The 21,221-nt window shown below is 44.3% G+C and overlaps 1 protein-coding gene across 4 annotated transcripts in view; it reads right to left on the bottom strand.

Moving 5' to 3' along the window:
• LOC124781688 (DNA topoisomerase 2-binding protein 1-A-like) overlaps positions 1-20,210 on the bottom strand; it is a 274,059-nt gene extending 253,849 nt beyond the window's left edge. For 3 of the 4 annotated variants that reach the window (XM_047253880.1, XM_047253881.1, XM_047253882.1), the window contains exon 1: positions 20,021-20,210. In XM_047253880.1, coding sequence (XP_047109836.1) covers positions 20,021-20,125 — 105 coding nt within the window. In that variant the 5' untranslated portion in view covers positions 20,126-20,210. The remainder of the gene's footprint in view (positions 1-20,020) is intronic. The other variant, XM_047253883.1, reaches the window with a different exon arrangement.
• Positions 20,211-21,221: the final 1,011 nt, after the last annotated feature.

Raw genomic sequence — 21,221 nt, 5'->3', positions numbered from 1 at the left:
AAAGGACATGCACTAAAACTTAGATCAAATGATAAAACCCAGCCTCACAAATAAAATGTAAAACTAAAGCCGCTGTTGAGGCACGGTCACCCAACACCGAAGGTAGGCTGCTGGGAAAGTTAAAAGTCCGCTGCAGAGCGGCTAAAAGTGGGCAGTCCAGCAAGAGGTGGACAACCATCATTTGTAAGCCACAGCAACACCAAGGTGGGTCCTCACGTTGGAGGAGGTAATCATGGCCAATTTGGAGCTGGCAGGGAACAACTCATTTCCTGTGAGAGGACTGTGTGGAAGACTTCCATACATTCGTAGTCTCTTTAATGACACGCAGTTTGTTGTGCGTACTGTTATGTTGTTACGTCTCCCAAAGCCGAAAAACACTGTGGTATACGACAGAACACAGGTCAGTTTGGGAGATTCCCATTCCCAGAAGTGGTTTCCGCGTAGCCTGTTTGGGCCTGTTTGGCCAACCTGTCGGCAAGTTCACTGCCTGGGATTCCGATGTCACCTGGGGTCCACACAAACACCACTGAATGACGGGACCACTCCAGGGCATAGATGGGCTCCTGAATAAACACTACCAAAGGATGGCAAGGGTAGCACTGGTCTGTAGCTTGTAGGCTGCTCTAGGAGTCACTACACAGGAGAAATGACTCATCAGGGCATGAGTGGATGTACTCAAGAGCACAAGATATGGCCACTAGCTCTGCAGTGAAAACACTGCAGCCATCTGGCAAGGAGTGCTGTTCAATACGTCCTCCATGAACATACGCAAAGCCTATGTGACCGTCAGCCATTAAGCAGTCAGTGTAAACCACTTCATGGCTCAGATACATGTGATAGCGGAGAGCCACAGGGTTAACTGAGTCCTTAGGGCCATGCGAAAGGTCCAGAAGAATCTGTGGCCTAGGTGTACACCATGGAGGTGTACGTGAATGGACCTCGAGGAGAGGTTGTAAAGGGAAGGACACCAGTTGAGACAGAAGCGACCAGATGCGAATCACTATCGGTAAGCCCTGACTTGGGCCGCCGAAGCGCGAGTTGAACCACCGTGGTTGGGAAAAGGATTCAGTAATTTGGATCTGCAGGTGAACTACAAACATGTGCAACGTAACTGGCGAGCAGTTGTACGCGCCTAATCTTCAACAGAGGGACTTCGGCCTCCACCAGAACACTGGTCACCGGACTCTTCCTACAAGCTCCCATCACTAGGCGAATGCCACAGTGGTACACCGGGTCGAGTAAAACTAACGCTGAGGGTGCCGCTGAACTGTAAACCAGACTCCCATAGTCAAGGCAGGATTGAAAAAGGGCTCTGTAGAGCCGCAGCAGCATAGAGCAATCTGCACCCCAGTTGGTGTTGCTGAGGCAGCGGAGGGCATTGAGGTGCTACCAGCAATTGCGCTTATGCTGATGAAGGTGAGGTAGCCAAGTCAATCAGGCATCGAAAACCAGCCCCAAGAATCAATATGTTTCCACTACTGTGAGTGGATCTTCATTAATGTAAAGTTCTGGTTCTGGATGAACAGCACGACGCTGACAAATGCACGACACATCACTTCGTGGCTGAAAAATGGAAGCCGTGGGCTATAGCCCATGACTGCGCCTTGTGAATGGCTCCCTGTATGTGCCGCTCAGCAACACCAGTGCTGGAGGAGCAGTATGAAATGCAGAAGTCATCCGCATACAGAGTAGGTGACACCTGCTGCCCTACAGCTGCTGCTAGACCATTAATAGCCACTAAAAATAGAGACACACTCAATATGGAGAACTGTGGAACGCCATTCTCCTGAATAAGGGGGGGGGGGGGGGGGGGAGGGGGGCTACGGGAGGCACCGACTTTGGCATGGGAAGTACAGAGTGACAGGAAGTTCTCGGGAGCGAGCCCCAGAGACTCCACTTTTACAATGTGGCAAGGACCTGATGTCGCCAGGTCATGTTTTATGCTTTAAGTATGTCAAAAAAGACGGCAACCAGATGCTGGCATCTGGAAAAGGCTGTTCGAATGGCAGACTCGAGGGACACAAGATTATCAGTGGTAGAGTGACTTTGACGGAAGCTGCCCTGACATGGAGCCAATATGCCATGTGGCTCCAGGACCCAACCCAACCGCCAACACACCATACATTCCAGCAGCTTACAAAGAAAGATGGTGAGGCTGAAGGGCTGGTAGCTATCCACATTGATACACCCTGCTAAACCCGCAGGACAGGACAGGTAGTTTAAATTGTGGAAAGGGGCCAAAATAAGTGACTTTCAGTTACAGTCCAACATAAAACTATTTATTTCACCAAAGATTACAAGAGCCAAGAATTTTTTTAAAAAAACACAGCATTAATTTTTGGAACTTAATTACAGGCTGAATGCGTAATACAATCTCATGCCTTAAGGGCAAGACCACCTTAATCTAAAATCGGCTGAAAGCCAATAACTTAAGACTCAAACCAAAATCAGGAATTTAAAAGGCAGAAGTCCTTATCTTCAATCAGTTCTTTCAATTAGGCTGAAGGCCCAAACAATCTTACACCTTAAGGGCAAAACAACATTAATTGAACAATCGGCTAGAAGCCATACAAATACAAACAAGAACAAATGAGAAAAGGCACTACACCCAACGGCACTCAGAAGTTTCCAAGGGTTGGCCTGGAATTCAAACACTAACGACGCTTAAGTGAGACAGACAGACGGCCCAACCATTCTCGATCCGACGACAACCGAATGAACAGTCAGTCAAAGAACGCACCGACAAGGTAACTTCTGCTCCACTCGACCAGCGCTCAACAGGGAGTTCAATGAAACAACGTAGAAAGCATTGGCTCCCACAACCAGTTATACATTCAGCTGTCAAACTACACACCGTGCTGGACAGTGACAACATGACGACGAAAATACACTGCCTGAATTTACGTCAATAGCCATGGCAGGTAACCGGAACGTTAATGGCCAGAAGGCAGAAGATTCCGCTGGTGCACTTCAATCCAAAATAACTAAGTACAAAAACTCCACCAGAGGGTGACTAAAATTTGACAACTTAAAACGCACATTGCTCACGGGAATGTCCCAACAGCCGACAATGTAATCCAAATGACACAATGTGAACAGTCTTGCTGGTAGATTAAGTCAAAACTCAACCTTCACGTCCAGGATCGGTGAGCCACGGACCTCGTAGCAATGGGAACAGCACAACACATTCTGACGCCGCATGGATGCCGCCAGCGACCTCGGCCAAACTACGCGTCTCAGTGATTTGCTCACCGCTCCCCGCCAACTGAACAACTGCTCGCACACCGCACAGCCGGAACTATAAGCGCCAGGCCAAAGATAGTACAAGGTGCAAATAGCGATACACACCGCTGCTGACACACACACACACACACACACACACACACACACACACACACACACACACACAGAGAGAGAGAGAGAGAGAGAGAGAGAGAGAGAGAGAGAGAGAGAGAGAGAGAGAGAGCATAATTGCGGGAGACTAAACACATGATAGCAACCAAGGTTTAATCCAACACATAACATGAGCCAGCCATGGCTTACACACCAAGCGGGTTTTGACCAGGTTTGAGCATCGGAATGATGGTGCTCTCCCGCCATTGCGATGGAAAGACGCCATCTCACCAGATCCGACTGAAGATGATGAGGAAATGTCGCTTGTAGTCAAACGAGAGATGTTTAATCATCTGACTGTCTATCTGATCTGGCCGGGCACTGAGAAGTTCCTACTCTGTAAATGGAGTGTTATAGAGTGCACTGTGGCGTGAAGTGAATGAGAGGACTTTCCTTTCCACCTGCCGTTTAAGGGTGCAAAAGGGTGGGGTAGTTCTCCAACACACAGGCTAGAGCATAGGGCTCAGCAAAGTCATTAGCAATTGCGTTTGCGTCAGTAGATAACACGCCATTTATGTTAATGCCAGGGACACCTGTTGGGGTCTGGTACACAAAAAGACGCCGGACCTTCGTCCAGACTTGGGAAGGTACATATGGCACCCAATGGTCAACACTCACCTCTCACAACACTTCTGTTTCCGTTGCTTTATAAGCTGGCAAACGTGGGCATGGAATTGCTTACAGGCTATTACGTGGTCTAGGGAAGGCTGTCGTTTGTTGCTGTAGAGCTCACTGACACACTTTAATTGCCTCAGCGACTTCCGGCGACTACCAAAGGACTGTCTTCTGTGGGGGGGGCACCCAAAGAAAACGGATCGCATTTTAGGCTGCAGAAAGGAGCGTTATGGTGACCTGCTCAACCACAACATCGATGGCACCATGTGGCGGAGATTTAGTGGTGACAGCAAGAAGTGAAGGCTTTCCAGTCTGGCTTGTTTAAAGCCTATCTGGGTAGGTGTCCATGGGTATGACATCAGGTGAGTGACAGGAAGATGGGGAAGTGGTCACTACCACACAGGTCATCATGTGCTCTCCAGTGGACAGATGGGAGAAGGCCAGGACTGCAAACCGAGAGATCAGTGCCGAATGTGTGCCATGTGCCACACTGAAATATATGGGGGTACCTGTATTTAAGAGGCACAGGTCGAGTTGTGACAGCAAATTTTCGACCTCCCTACCTCGAACAGCAAGCAGGCACCACCCCACAACAGGGTTACGGGTGTTAAAATCTCCCAAAAGTAGAAAAGGTTTAGAGCGCTGATCAATCAGGGCAGTCAATACCTTCAGGGGCACTGCAACGTCTGGAGGAAGATATACATCGCAGACAGTTATTTCCTGCGTCGTCGTCATTTTGACAGCCAGAGCTTCAAGGGGGGTTTGAAGGGGCACAGGTTCACTACATACTGAGTTCAGAACATAGATGCAAACCCCACCTAACACTATTATAGTTGCTACGGTTCCTGTAATATCACTTATAGCTGCAGAGAGCAACACTAATAGCTGCAGAGAGCAGGGGTCCGCATTGCCGGGAACCAGGTTTCCTGAAGGGCAATGCAGAAAGCAGGTGTAAAGATTAACAGTTGCTGTAGCTCAACCAGGTGGTGGAAAAACCGCCGCACTTCCACTGGAAGATTACATGATCATGAGACTGGGAAGGCATGGAACATTCAATGAGCCAGTTACACCTCAGGGTCACCAGATCAGTACCTGTGCAATCGATATTCATTGTGTGAGAGGGCCCAGCGAGATCTGGGTCCTCCTTAGGTTTGTCCGGCTGGGAGGGCTTCACTGATTCAGTCTCAGGGACTGAGGAGGAGCGTGAAGCTCTACAACCAGCTACCTGTGGTTGCTTCAGCCACTGGCAGGCATCAGCTTTGGCACTAGTAGGAACCTGGGAAGGGAGTGACCAAACGCATCCATTCCTCGCGAGATGAGACGAAGAAGACTTGCACTTCTCCAGCTGAGCAATGGGGACTAACGTCCACATCATCCACACTTCTACAATCCCATGTATGCCACAGCGCAGGCCAAGGGATGACGACGCTCTGGGCGCTGCTTGGTGTTTTGCACACTGAACAGGAGGCAACCAGGTGGGTAACATTACAGTCCAAGCCAGGCCAAAAGATGTGTTGACGGGCCAACACTTTCGTTTGTGATAATTCCAATGACCTGCATGTAATAAACAGAGAACTTCCGAAGGAAGCACTGAGGAGATCACTACCCAAGAGGCCAAACGATACATGTCAAAGCAGAGTAACACCCACAACAGAGAGTATGTCTAAATACATAGTAACTACAAAGGGGTCGAACACACGAGAAGGTGTGGAATCTGGACAACCATGTTGTACCAATGTTATGACCTTCCACAAAATGGGATCCAAAGCTACAGCCTTCATGATCCGTGTGCTAGTTACAGATAAACCATCAACCATCTGCAGTGGATACAAAGCAATTCCTCCTGATGAAATACTGAGTCCGGACCAGCCAGCAGGAAGGACAAAGCGTACGCATTTGCTTATTGATACGTAGGGCACAAATAAATCTCACAGTTTTACCATGAAAGGAAAAAGAGCCCAACACTGAATGCGATGTGCTGCTTTATCTGGTAACGATGTAGAAGGACGGAACAAGGAAACCAATCGTTTGTGACCCGTGACCAGGTGAAATTTGGTACCACAGAGATAAACATGGAATGTATTTACAGCATATACAATGCTTCTGACTGAGAAGTAGTCAGCGTTTTTGAGGCATATGCAATAGGCCACTCGGAGCCATCGTGACATCTATGAACCAGTACCACCCCCAACATGTATTGTGTCCATCACAAGGACCAAGTGAAGGCCTGGTTGGTCCATTACTAAGCTGGGAGCCGACTCAAATGGTCTTAATGGTGGAAAACGTGGTGTCACAAGCCAGAAACCAGCAAAACTGAGACCATCTGTGCAGCGATCGATGTAACAGCTGCAGGACTGTCACTGCCCCAGGCAAAAATTTATGGTAGTAGGCGACTTTGCCTAAAAGACCTGAAGTTCTTCAACTGACACAGGGCAAGGAAGCAATACAATAGCAGAAACATGTTGTTGCAGGGATTTGCGACCCCTTCAAGAAAATTCAAGCCCAAGATAAACGACAGAAGGTTGAAAAAATTGACATTTTTCTCAATTACACATTATCTCAGCCACTTGAAGGAAATAAAAAAAAGGGTAGGGAGATTTTTAAAATGTTTCTCATAGAAGGCACAGGGAACTACAATGTCATCCAAATACTGTAGTTTCCACAATCTGGCACAGATGCTCCAAGTTGTTCAAAAATAGTGGGAGCACTCATGACTCCAAAAGGCAACCATAAATATTGGTACAGCACAAAAGGGGTATGCAGAACTGATAGACTTGTCTCTGTATCTACAGGGTGTTGTAAACAAGCATCTGAGAAGTCAGTTTTTGAGACATATTCACCACCTGATAACTTTGCAAAGAGTTCATCCAGATGTGGTATCGGGTATGTATCCACTATAGGTTGAGCATTTCAGAAACTTTAAAATTGCTGCAGAGGCACAACAGGCTGAATGGTTTCTTTACTATAACTAAGGGGGCAGACCATTCACTTGAAGTAATAGACCAAACACCAGATTCCTGGAGGCATCTTTGGCTTGTTCCCTGAGTGCCATTGAGACCAGACGGGCCCAGAAGAAAAGGAGGCTGAGCAGAACGCTTCACGATAATGTGTGCTTGAAAATTTTTGGCACACCCCAATTCATAAGAGAACAAAGAGAAAAATTCAAAACTTAACGCATCTAAGGAGCTTGTTTAGACGCTAATTTCAAGTTATCTGAAGAGGTGAAACTAAACAGCTTAAAAGCATCTAATCCAAATAGTGATCGGACTTCTGACTCGTAGGTTACTGGGGCAGAGAATTGACCAAGACTAGGAATACTCTGTTAGTTTATTGTAACTTACCCGGAACCTATCCTCCTATATAAAAGATACCAACCATTTCCTCAACCGACTCTCCACAGTTCCTGTCCCTTTACCACATGGTGCTCTGCTCGTCACTATTGATGCCTCCTCCCTGTACACTAATTTTCCTAATGCTCATGGCCTTACTGCTATTGAATACTACCTTTCCAGATGCCCTATGGATTCCAAACCAACACCCTCCTTCCTAGTCTCCATGACTAACTATATCCTCACCCACAATTACTTCTCTTTTGAAGGCATTACCTGCAAATAGATCTGCGGTACGGCTATGGGCACCCGCATGGCACCATCGTATGCTAACCTATTCATGGGCCATCTAGAGGAATCCTTCCTAAAAACCCAGAATCCTAAACCCGTCGCCTGGTTCAGATTCATTGATGACATCTTTGCTATCTGGATTGAAGGTGAGAACACCTTATTCACATTCCTCCAGAACCTCAACAACTTCAGCCCCATTTGCTTCACCAGGTCCAACTCAACCCAACAAGCCACCTTCCTAGATGTTAACCTCCACCTCTGAGATGGCTACATCAGTTCCTCCATCCATATGAAACCTGCTAACCACCAGCAATAGCTCCACTTCGACAGCTGCCACCCGTTTCATACCAAGAAGTCCCTTCCATACAGCCTAGCCACCCATGGTCATCGCATCTGCAGTGACGAGCAGTCCCTCTCTAAATATACTGAGGGACTCATTGAAGCCTTCACTGACCGTAATTAGCCTCCCAGCCTTGTACAAAAACGTATCTCCTGTGCCTTATCTTTCCAGTCTCCCACCACCTCCCAAAGTCCCACAGTCCAGCCACAGAGGAGCATTCCCCCTCGTAACTCAGTACCATCCGGGACTGGAGCAACTGAATTACATTCTCTGTCAGGGTTTAGATTACCTCTCGTCGTACCCTGAAATTAGAAATGTCCTACCCGCTATCCTTCCCACCCCTCCTACCATGGTATTCCACCATCCGCCGAACCTACACAATATACTCGTCCATCGTTACACAACCCCTGCTCCCAATGCCTTACCTCATGGCTGGTGGAGATATACATTTCCCAGCACTCCTGCTCGCGTTGGCGAATGAGGCGGCGGGCTCGCGCACGGAGCCATTTCAAGGCGATGAGGTGCTCCAATGAGGGATGCCGCTTGTGACACTGGAGTGCCCGCCTGCGATCTTTAATCACCTCAGCGATCTCGGGTGACCACCAAGGCACAGTCTTCCACCGAGGGGACCCAGAAGAACAGGGAATGGAAGATTCTGCGGCAGTAACGATGCTGGTGGTGACTGAGTGAACCACAGCACTGATGGTGCCATTGGAAACAGGCTCAATAGTGGCAATGGAGTTGAAACAAGTCCCAGTCAGCCTTATTCATAGCCCATCTGCAGGGCGCCCAGAAGAGTGACGCTGAGGCCGTGACAGAAAGATCGGAAAGTGGTCACTACCACACAAGTCGTCATGCACACTCCATTCGACAGATGGTAATAGGCTAGGGCTGCAGATCGAAAGATCGATGGCCGAGTACATGCCATGCGCCACACTGAATTGTGTGAAAGCACCAGTAATTAAAAGAGAAAGGTCGGGCTGTGCCCATACTTGCTCAACGATGCTGGCTCGACCTGTTGCCACTGATCCACCCCGCAGAGGGTTATGGGTGTTGAAGTCGCCCAGTTACAGAAAAGGTGGCGGCAATTGGGCTATCAGCTCAGACAGGACATGCTGCGGGACATCACCATCCGGTGGAAGGTAGAGACTGCAGACAGTAACAGCCAGAGGCGTCCACACCCGAACAGCGACAGCCTCTAAAGATGTTTGTAGAGGGACAGACACTATGTAAAGGGAGTGAACGACATAGATGCAGACGCCACCAGATACCCTCTCATAAGCTGCCCGTTTCCTATAATAACCCCGATAGCCACGGAGGGCGGGTGTTCGCATCGCTGGAAACCAAGTTTCCTGAAGAGCAATGCAGAGGAAAGGGTGAAAGCTGAGAAGTTGTCAGAGCTCAGCAAGATGGTAGAAAAAACCACTGCAGTTCCACTGAAGGATGACATTGTCCATGGCCGAGAAAGGCGTGAAGGGACCGACGAAGCAGATTACACCACTGGGGCAGCTGCTGCCACTGTGAGTGCCTGTGCAAGTGACATCCATTGCGTCTGAAAGTCTGGGGAGATCTAGGTCCTCAGCGGACGCCAGAATATCTACCTCGCCTCAGACGCAGAGCTTGTAGCTTGCAGTGGGGTGGGTGCCACCGCAAGTTCCTTCATCTTAGACGTCTTGTTCTTGGACTTTTCTCGCTGCTCCTTGGGTTTCACTGGCTGGGAGGGCTTCACCGATTCAGTCTCTGGGACGGAGGAGGATCGCGAAGCCCTAAAACCAGCTGGTTGTGAGCACTTATGCCACTGCTGGGCATCATCCTTCCCACTTGTGGAAACCTGGAAGGGAGGGACCCAAGGGACCCCTTGCGAGTGAGAGGACCCTAAGAAGTTGGACACTCCTGTGTCTTAGAAGTGGGGATGGACGTACCCGATGGGTAGAGGGGTGTTGCTCCTGAGGTAGGTGGCGCAGGAGCAACAGGGTGGGTAGTGCCCCCCATGGGCAAGGGGGCATGTGGAGTTGTGTGGCTCGGTGAGCCAACTGGAATTCGTAGTAGCGGCATATGAGGAAGTCATGCGCACAGGATGGAGTCATTCATATTTCGTCTTAGCCTCAGTATAGGTCAGTTGGTCCAGGGTCTTATATTCCATGATTTTCCGCTCTTTCTGTAAGATCCTGCAGTCTGGCGAGCAAAGTGAATGATGCTCTCCGCAGTTGACACAGATGGGAGGCGGGGCACATGGAGTATTGGGATGTGATAGGCATCCACAATTTTGAGATGTGAGACTGGAAGTACAGCGGGAAGACATGGCCGAACTTTCAGCACTTAAAGCACTGCATTGGGGGAGGGATATAGGGCTTGACATTGCAGCGGTAGACCGTCACCTTTACCTTCTCCGGTAATGTATCACCCTCGAAGGCCAAGATGAAGGCACCGGTAGCAATCTTATTATCTTTCGGTCCCCGATGAACATGCCAGACGAAATGAACACATCGACGTTCTAAATTGGTGCGCAGCCTGTCATCAGACTGCAAAAGGAGATCCCTATGGAAAATAATACCCTGGACCATATTTAAACTCTTATGGGGCGTGGTGGTAACTGAAACATCCCCCCAACTTGTCACGAACAAGTAACCTTTGTGACTGGGCAGAGGATGCCGTTTTTACAAATACTGACCCAGAGCACATTTTGGACAAGCCCTCCACCTCCCGAAACTTGTCCTCTAAATGTTCTACGAAGAATTAATTGAGGCTTTGTTGCCATGTAAGACTTCCCATCACCTCTCGTACAAACTAGGAACCAAGGTGAGTAAGTGTCACTGAGGGGAATGATTTGGGATTGTATTTCTGACAGTTGAACTGAGCCCGAGAACGCTTAGAGACTACTGTTGGCTGGCCACCAGCAAGAACTGATGTATCACGCTTCATTGCGGGTCATCCGCCCTGATGCCACCCACTCCAACCAAGGGCCCTCCCCACAGGCACCACCCAGCCCCAGCAAGGGCCATCTGGCAGGATGACCACTGCTGGGAGTCCCAATGCCCCAGGGAGATAGGCATCTACTCCTTGGCATACATGGAGAGTTAATGGTGCAGGTATCAGCAGAGCGATCCCTGTGTTGTCAGGGGGCTACAACCAACAGGATACATGGTAGCCCCACCACAACAGACAGGCTACCGTGCTGGATATTAGGTGCAAGGAAGTCCACGGTCGTTGTCTCCGCAAAAAGCAACACTGCACAGCGCATGGTGGAAATCGCACCCAGGCATGTATCCTCACCCAAGATATGGAGAACAAGCAGGATGGCAATGCGACAACGAGAAAGCTGGCTAAAGGTCTCAAGGCACGATGGACACAATGCACCACGTAAGGTGCCCTTCCCCAATTGACTCGCTCTTCGGAAGAATTTGGAAATATGGAGGTCAAACCCGAGAGGGGACTATCAAATGTACGCCAAAACATTTGAGGCTCCTTTTAGTCGCCTCTTACGACAGGCAGGAATACCACAAGCTTATTCTAACCAACAAACCCACAGGGGTGGGGGGTTGACATTGGTGATATCCACAAAATGAACAAGGTGTGACAAAATAGTGTCAACCATCCCAAACGCAAGAAAGTTTTGTCGTAAACATCCCATTCCTCGACAATCTCATCATATGTAGAAAAGAAAGGTGGATAAACCATGTGTGCTGTGGAGGGCAAAACAAAGGTGACACAGACTGAGGAGCATGCTGACTAGACAAAACAGAAGCCAATGATTCAGGTACCTGTTTCTAGCTGTTTGACCAACCAACTTAAAATGTCCTCTGTAACACCATCAGCCATAGTGAGAATACATCGTGGACCACCCAGAGTAGAAATTTGCAAAGAGAACAGGACCCACTTGTTGCCAATCATGTTGTAATTAAGTATACAACCAACAGACTGAACACACAGCTTTATTCCACAGGAGCATTAACAACCTGAACACAGTATTTAAGTAACACTCAGCAGAAACCAATTATGTATATAAAGAGCTGTAGGAATACACATAAAGAACTGAGGCCGAGGCGCCCTCTGTGGACGACACAGCGCTGCTGCATGTGCGGCCTTTCGAAAGTATGCACACACATCATTGCATTCAAAACTGAAGAAGGAAAATAACGCCCAAAGAATCAAGAGAACCTTTAAATACTAGCAAGCTATTTGAAGAACTTATATCGTGAAGAACCAACTTTATAGAACAAAATCCTGCATGCGCTTCCAAAAACTCAGAACCTTCCAGCACAGCATAAATCTAACATATCATTATAGATCTGAAGAATGAAACAAGATTCAATATCTGGTGAAATGTGGAACATTGCACATGTTAGGACAGTCAGGAAGCAACATAGATTTTTTTCAGGAAGTCTGGGATACAGAAACTAGACTAGAAGACTGGAAAACAGTTCAAAAAAAAGGAGACCCCAGTAACTATACAGGAAATTCCTTCTTACTAATGACTTACAAAATGCTTTCAAAACAAATACAACATCAACTGAAAGCCCACAAGATCAGCAATTAGGAGAGCACGTAGGGCGAATTAAAACATTTTACATGCAGAAGATTTAATAAGGCATTGAAGAATGAGAGCCAAAAGCCTTTATGTAACACTTTAAGACTTCAAAAGAGCATACGATTAGACTGATAGAGAATTATCATCCAACGTACTAAAAAAGAATCTGGAGTTGACAAATTAGTTGCAATCATATTAGACATTAAAAATACAAAACTGAATTTGACATAAAATCACCACAGCTTTTAAGAACAAAACTAGTGTAAGATATGGCAATGGATTGTCCACAGCACTCAGTTGTGTACTCAATAAGGAAGGCCTAATTAGGAAAAGAACAGAAGAATAAATGTAAAAAAATCATAATTGGGAGGAAAGAGGGCAACCTGAGAGATGAGCACTTTTTCATCTTCAATATTATGAACATCCCTTCTACAGCAAGGTCTTTGCTTTTCATATTTTGGGAGAAGGTAGTATGGGCCAAAACAAGAAAAAAGGTCTAGTAAAAAGTGGCTCTAAAATGTTTATTTTCGGAGCTTAGAGCATTTTGTTCAGCAGAAGAGATATATTTCACACAAGCAAATACGAACGAGTGATCACAGCTCTTTAAGCATGCATCCTAGACCCCATGTTTACTGAACATTTTCCTTTATCAATACTGCCTCCTCTCAAAATATGGAAAGTTAAGACTGTGCAGTAAATGAGATCTGTTTTATCGTATTGAAGACGAATAAGTGGTCATACAACTTCAGGAGCAATTTGGAGCCCATGCTTATTAGACTTTTTTACGTATTTCTGTATAAGGAACCTATCCTCTTTTTGTTCTGAATTTTTTGGGGTAATTCATCAGGCCAAGGTAAAGTTTTCCGGGCACAAAAAAGTGCAGTAAGAGTTATGTGGTGTGAACTCAAGAACATCCTGCAGAAGCCTGTTCAGGGAACTAGGGATACTAACTACTGCTTCCCAATATATTTATTCTTTAATGAAATTTGTCATTAAAAATATATCATTTTTTCAAACCAACAGCTCAATTCATGGAATCAATACTAGAAACAAGAATAATCTTCACAAGGATTTAAATTCACTTACTCTTGTACAAAAAAATGTGCATTATTCAAGAACACACATTTTCAATAACTTGCCAGCAGCCATAAAAAGCTTAAGAACTAATGAAATTCAGTTTAAGTGAGTATTGTAGTAGTTGTATTACATATTTATTACCTTATAAATATATAAATATTTTTTTATTTTAAATTCAGTGCATTGGTATTTGTAAAATGATCCTTTCATATAGTGTTCATTAAAAAATGATGGTAATTCCACTTGCGGCCTGTGGAATGGTACATTAGCTTATTTGTGTGAATTTTAAATACAGGGCTATAACAAATGATTGAAGCGATTTCATAAATTCACTGTCGCTCCATTCATTGACATATGGTCACGACACACTACAGATACGTAGAAAAACTAATAAAGTTTTGTTCGGCTGAAGCCGCACTTCAGGTTTCTGCCGCCAGAGCGCTCGAGAGCGCAGTGAGACAAAATGGCGACAGGAGCCGAGAAAGCTTATGTCGTGCTTGAAATGCACTCACATCAGTCAGTCATAACAGTGCAACGACACTTCAGGACGAAGTTCAACAAAGATCGGCCAACTGCTAACTCCATTCGGCGATGGTATGCGCAGTTTAAAGCTTCTGGATGCCTCTGTAAGGGGAAATCAACGTGTCTGCCTGCAGTGAGCGAAGAAACGGTTGACCGCGTGTGGACAAGTTTCACGCGTAGCCTGCGGAAGTCGACGAATAAAGCAAGCAGGGAGCTAAACGTACCACAGCCGACGGTTTGGAAAATCTTACGGAAAAGGCTAAAGCAGAAGCCTTACCGTTTACAATTGCTACAAGCCCTGACACCCGATGACAAAGTCAAACGCTTTGAATTTTCGGCGCGGTTGCAACAGCGCATGGAAGAGGATGCGTTCATTGCGAAACTTGTTTTCAGTGATGAAGCAACATTTTATCTTAATGGTGAAGTGAACAGACACAATGTGCTAATCTGGGCGGTAGAGAATCCTCACGCATTCGTGCAGCAAATTCGAAATTCACCAAAACTTAACGTGTTTTGTGCAATCTCACGGTTTAAAGTTTACGGCCCCTTTTTCCTCTGCGAAAAAATCGTTACAGGACACGTGTATCTGGACATGCTGGAAAATTGGCTCATGCCACAACTGGAGACCGACAGCGCTGACTTCATCTTTCAACAGGATGGTGCTCCACCGCACTTCCATCATGATGTTCGGCATTTCTTAAACAGGAGATTGGAAAACTGATGGATCGGTCGTGGTGGAGATCATGATCAGCAATTCATGTCATGGCCTCCACGGTCTCCCGACTTAACCCCGTGCGATTTCTTTCTGTAGGGTTATGTGAAAGATTCAGTGTTTAAACCTCCTCTACCAAGAAACGTGCCAGAACTGTGAGCTCGCATCAACGATGCATTCGAACTCATTGATGGGGACATGCTGCGCCAAGTGTGGGAGGAACTTGATTATCGGCTTGATGTCTGCCGAATCACTAAAGGGGCACATATCGAACATTTGTGAATGCCTAAAAAAACTTTGAGTTTTTGTGTGTGTGTGCAAAGCATTGTGAAAATATCTCAAGTAATAAAGTTATTGTAGAGCTGTGAAATCACTTCAATCATTTGTAATAACCCTGTATTTGTCATGTATTGTTTTTCTGACATGTTCTACATCCTGGAGGACCTCTTCAATACGGATCAATTGGAATGAAAGTAAATCTAACCAACCCAATCTGAAAAACCAGTGCATGACAGATGCAAAGAAGGCACCAATAATATGGAAGCTGATTATGAAACAATAAAAATGACCACAAAATTTAAAAACTTAAGTGAAATAATACAACTGAACGCTTTAGATAACATGTTAACTTAGCAATGACATGGAAAAATGGAAGTGGCTTTTCACTGAACTTTTAGTTATGTAACCTAATAATAAATCCTCGTCCTTAACCCTTTCAGACCCTGTGGTTACAATTGTGTAGGCCTACATTAATTTTCACGACGTCTTAACTGCAATTGAAATATTTTTCCTCAATTTGGAGCTGATGTACACATTTGTGAATGTTCATTCTTTTCACCATGCACAAGTGCTGCCATCTGTTGTGCAGCACTATAAACATATCAACAGATTAATGTAGCAGTGCAAAGCAGTTGGTGACCTTGAAAGTACCTGGTAGTCTTTGGTAAGCTACAACCCACAGTATAGTTGAGTACCAGTATTGTTGTTTTGCATGAGCATTGTAGAATGTTCAATTTATTTATTACAACAATCAATATTTCAAAATCATTAGTTTTAGTCAACAAAAAGAAGCGATGTTTTTCTGTGTGCACAATTGTAGCCATGAGGTCTCAAGAACAAGGTTTTACATAACTTTGAGTATCTTGTGTTTCCTTCATATGAAGTGCTTGTTGGAACAGTTTTTTTTATCCTGACGATTCTATGAGTTCTGACTGGGATTTATTCAAAATATATGAAATATGTAGTATTACTAGGTATTGTTATGAGCAACAATTAGGAAAATAGACATAGCATTGAAGCTCCAGTTGATGACAATGTCATTAGGTCTACTGTAAATTATTATTTTAGGGAAATACCACTACTGATATTATTATTTATGAATATTTCAGTTCTGTTGATCATGTCGAAGAAACAGTATTTCAACACTGAGTGAGATGCAGATGCCATTTTAGAGATGCTGCTGAATGGAGAGGTGTCAGATATCGATTTGTCATCAGATGAAGAATGATTTCCTGCTGTAGAATTCTACTGTACTTCAAGAGAGAAGGAAAACAGAGTGGGGCTGACAAAATAAACAGGGGAGAAACCAATGATGAGTCAACTGCAAATAATGACAGTGGTGTGTGCAGTGACAATGATAGTGATATTGAAGACAGTGATCCACTTACCAACAATGAGCTCAGTGATGTAAAATACTTTTTGCCAGAAAAAAAGACATCAAGTGGCGTCATCATCCTCTCTCTATACTGGATTCATATTACGAATGGGAACAATGTATTGAAGAACAGGAAATATTTTCTCCTTCAGCTTATTTTAGCAAGTACATTACCAATGATCTGTTCAGTACTATGGCTGATATGACAAAACCTATATGCCTTGCCTGTGTGTCGGCACCTACACTTTTTGGAATTTTCCTCTCGGATCTGCTCCAAGTGGCTTTCGAGAATTGCAATGCTGGAGTACATCTGCATACTAGGAAAGATGGAAGGCATTTCAATGTCAGTCTTCTGAAGAGTAAGACAAAGCGCTACGAGATAGTCGCTCGCGAACTCCTGCAATTGTCGCGAACTCCGCAGAAGAGCTGCAAGAGCTAGTATCAAGATTTAGTCACGCATGCCACCTATTCTTGATGAGTGTAAACAGCAGTAAGACCGTAATTATGGTTCAGGGTACTAACACAAAGCCGAATATCACACTACATGGCACTACTCTGGAAGTTGTAAATAACTTCTGCTTTCTTGGATGTACTATAGAATCAAACATGTCTGTTGACAAGGAAATTGATGCTTGCATTGGAAGAGCTGCGACAACTTTTGGCAAACTCTCTACATGTGTTTGGAAAAACAACAAACTCTCTTTGGCCACCAAAATTCTTGTATATCAAACTTGCGTCCTCAGCATCCTTTTGCATGCGTCGGAAACATGGACTACCTATGCCAAACAAGAACATCACCTTAATGATTTCTACATGCGGTGCCTGAGATCCATCCTCGGAGTAACGTGGAAGGACCGAGTGACCAATGAAGCAGTCTATCTAAAACTAACTGCAACAGTATGTCAGCTATCTTGAAGCAGAGACGACTCCGCTGGCTGGGACACGTCCACCGAATGGATCCTGACAGATTACCACATGAGGTGATGCTTGGAGAGATCCCTATAGCCAAAAGACCTGTAGGACGTCCTGTATTGAGGTTCAAGGACTCCTGTAAACGAGATATGGACAGCTTTGGAATCGACACAAACAGATGGGAGGCACAGGCTAACATGAGACCAGAGTGGTGTGATGATATATCATCTGGAATGTCGAAGCATGATGAAGGCTTGTTAGACAGATTAAGGTAGAAAAAGCTTCACAATGCTACCACTGCTCCTGCCTCAGCAGCCAGATACACTTGTGACAATTGCGGCTAGAGATGCCGTGCTGCCATTGGCTTGGCAAGTCATATGAAAAAATGCAACTCATAAACACACAGACACTGCAACAATCATCTACCAAGATGTCGTGGCCAATATATATGCATGGCAGAGTGGAACAATTAGCAATTTCAAACAAACTACACCAGCGGAACTCCAAATCTTGTTTGGGCTTCATATAATTATGGGAACTCTAAAATTTCCTAGAGTCCGAATGTATTGGGACACAACATTGAAAATGCAATTATTCTTGGACAGTATGCCTAGAAATAGATTCTACCAACTCAGAACAAATTCACATCTTGTTAACAACATGGCTATACCAGCAGACAATAAAGACAAGTTCTATAATGTTCGGCCTATATATACTGCCATCCCTAACAGGATACCTCGAATAGAAAATGAGGCCGACCATCTGCCACACCTCCAGATACACCTGTTCAAAGACGACGAGAAGAAACTAGGCCTCCTGAAGAGAATCAGTTTGATGGAACAACACTTGCCTCTTCATGAAAGTGGTGCACTGCCTACCAGGTGCAAATTTCCGGGATGCAAGGGACATTCATGAATAAATATGAAAACTGTAATGTACATCTTTGTTTGTCAAAGGAAAAAAAACTGTTTCCGTTCATTTCATGTCAATTAGAACCACATAATGAACACAATTCCTGAGTCACTTCATTTTTAATTAAAACTATGGTGAATTTCGCATGTATTTTGTGTGTAAATGATTTCAAATTTATGTGTAATGTTTAAATAAATTAGTTTTATCTGCTATGATTTCAGTGTTGATTGAGACCCAGTGTACACAAATGTGTACAAAATTTTTTTCGAAAATGGCAACACATCTTTTTATAAATGTTGCTTCTAAAATCATTAAAAAATCATCCAAGTCCATTACAGTATTTAAAAAAATTTTCCTTCCTCCAGAAAAAATTCGGGTCTGAAAGGGTTAAAAACAAAACTCTAGCGGTACAACATGACATTAGACAAGAATGCGTTTATGCTTCATAATGCTTTTCGTTAAATAGCCTAGCCTACAGCAAAACAGTTTGGTAGGGGGGGGGGGGGGGGGGGGGGAGGAAAGGGAGAGACTCAGGGAAAGCTTGGGACCAGGAATGAGCAATTAAAATTAAGGAGCAATAAATAAGTTCATGTCATAATAGAGTATCAGAAAACGAGAAAAAGAGGTGTACTCTATGAACACCTAAAACACGTCTAGGAGGGAAAACAACAACAACAAGAATTTTTAGCTTTTCTGGCAGAAACCCACAAACATTAGTGACATGTATCAAAGAAGTTACAGCAGACCTACAGGAAATGGAAAGAAAGAGGTAAGAAATATGAAAAAGAAATGTTCAGAGCAATTGTAAAAAGCTTCAAGGCCTTCCAGCAGAGAAACAAAAAGACAGGTGCAACACGGACAGATGAATCCAAGAACTACACTGGGAAACAATGAAAAGCTACTGGAGAGAAAGGATAAAAGAGGAATTTTTTTCCATGTGGTCCTCAATAAGCCACAACCAAAAAAATATGTATAAAGTCCAAATTCCCCGGAATTACGACAAAAATATACGAGCAGGCATATCACTAACGTTCTTTCGAATAGATTCATATACACTGTTGTTGGCAACGACACGTAAGTAAAGCTGATAAACAGCTGATCTGTGAGGACTGTTATAATCCTCTGTGGCCTACACATAAGAAAAACTGTCACTCTCTTCCAGATATTTTCATTTCTGAAATCTTTTTATTTATTAAGGGGCTGTTTGAAATCTTACAGAGCGCAAACACTGAATGAAAACAAATCTTCCACGCAGATTGTGGAACTCTGTCAGGAAGTAACAGTAGATTAGCCCAATAAAAATAATAGCTGTTAAAGAAGATCGAAGCAAGGCTAATATATACATTCAATAAAGAATGGTAAGCAGTTAGTGGCGCAGCACTGGGATCTACAGAGCATTTTAATTTCAAATAACGAATTATTTCTCAGTAGCAATGTGGGTCTCAAACGCAAAAATGAAAGCAAACAATGTACCGTTGGAGCCATTTAAGCAAAGGCAATAACTGTGCTTCTTAAACTTTTATTTCTACACCCTAATTTTGTCCTTTACAGCTACTTTCGGTTGTTAACGTCTCAGACAACCGGTAACTAGAAAATAAACTGAGGTATTACATGGAGGAACAAGGAGCAACAAGGGCTGCTTGTATTATTACAATTAATTGTATTATTCTACGCACAGGTCTAAACGCTAACATTCTTTTGAATAATGTGACAATGTTTAAGCTGGGTTCATTACCGTGTACGCGGACTTCATATCATTTGAACACGATTCCTCCGACGAACATTGTCGAGGAATAACAAAATATATGTTCACATTCTCTTGAGACTCACACAAGGACATGTCGGCTGTTACAGTAACACAGTTTCACAACGAACATCACATATACAGGTTACTATTTCTAAATCGCTTCTTGCCGCGCTTGTCAAAGATAAGTATACCAAAGACTATCCACGCGAGAGATAACACACAATTCGAATGTTTCATTATTTAATTAATTGTCCGTCATACGGCAGCTCCACATACAGCACGGTATTTGTAATATGTAGCTCTCGACTATGTAATTTCATAAGATGCTCGCGTTAGTCGAGTGAAACATGCCAAAACAAAGGAAAATTACATACGACTCACGGCTGCTCTACAATTTTAATTTTTATTCAATATTTGTTCTTAAGCCACTTTATTTAACAATAATGTTATAACATTAACACACTATTTTTAGTAATATCCGATTTTCCGTGCAAAACAGAAACCACCTAGAGAAAAAAATAATTGGACCCTTTTTGTAGCAAATTTAATGTGGTTTTATTTTGTACAAGAACTCGCGGTTTTCGAGATGTGCAAGAAAAACATCAAAAAGTGACCTTTAAACACCTCCCCACTCACACTCCCCGCTCACTACACATTGGTCAGGATTTCTAGTATATGTTGTTCACGACAATCCCATTGTGCAAATATTGCGACTACACGAATTTTTTCCCTTAATTTTTCCTTCTTTGATTGGACTATTGTTCAACCTAATCTTTTTACACACTTTCTCACTGTTGAATATTTGCATCTGACTTCTATCTGTATATTCGCTTCTTGCAGAAACCGGGCAACATTGCAATTATAGACAGTTTCCGACACAGTTATGTCAGAGACATAGGATGTCGAGAGTATGTATGTAAGGGGTTCTAGATTTAAAGCGACGCTTATCTTAGGGTAACAACTTTGAAGGGATGCGATTTGAAGGTTATGCAATACCAGGACAGGAACGGAAAATGACATTATCTCAAGGTCAATAATAGGGATTCATTTGTCAGGTTACTCATTTGTATTTGCTATATTCAAGGTTATCCCCCTCCCACTGGGCATCAGCCGCAATTGATAGGGTCATCCACGAGAACCCCTGTCCTATCTGTGTGTCTCAGGCAACTAGACTAGATCATGATCTAGG

The sequence above is a fragment of the Schistocerca piceifrons genome, chromosome 1 (genome assembly GCF_021461385.2).
Source record: "Schistocerca piceifrons isolate TAMUIC-IGC-003096 chromosome 1, iqSchPice1.1, whole genome shotgun sequence".
Taxonomy (NCBI): domain Eukaryota; kingdom Metazoa; phylum Arthropoda; class Insecta; order Orthoptera; family Acrididae; genus Schistocerca; species Schistocerca piceifrons.
Note: the sequence above shows the minus strand (reverse complement) of the source record. Positions and strands in the feature narration are given on the sequence as shown.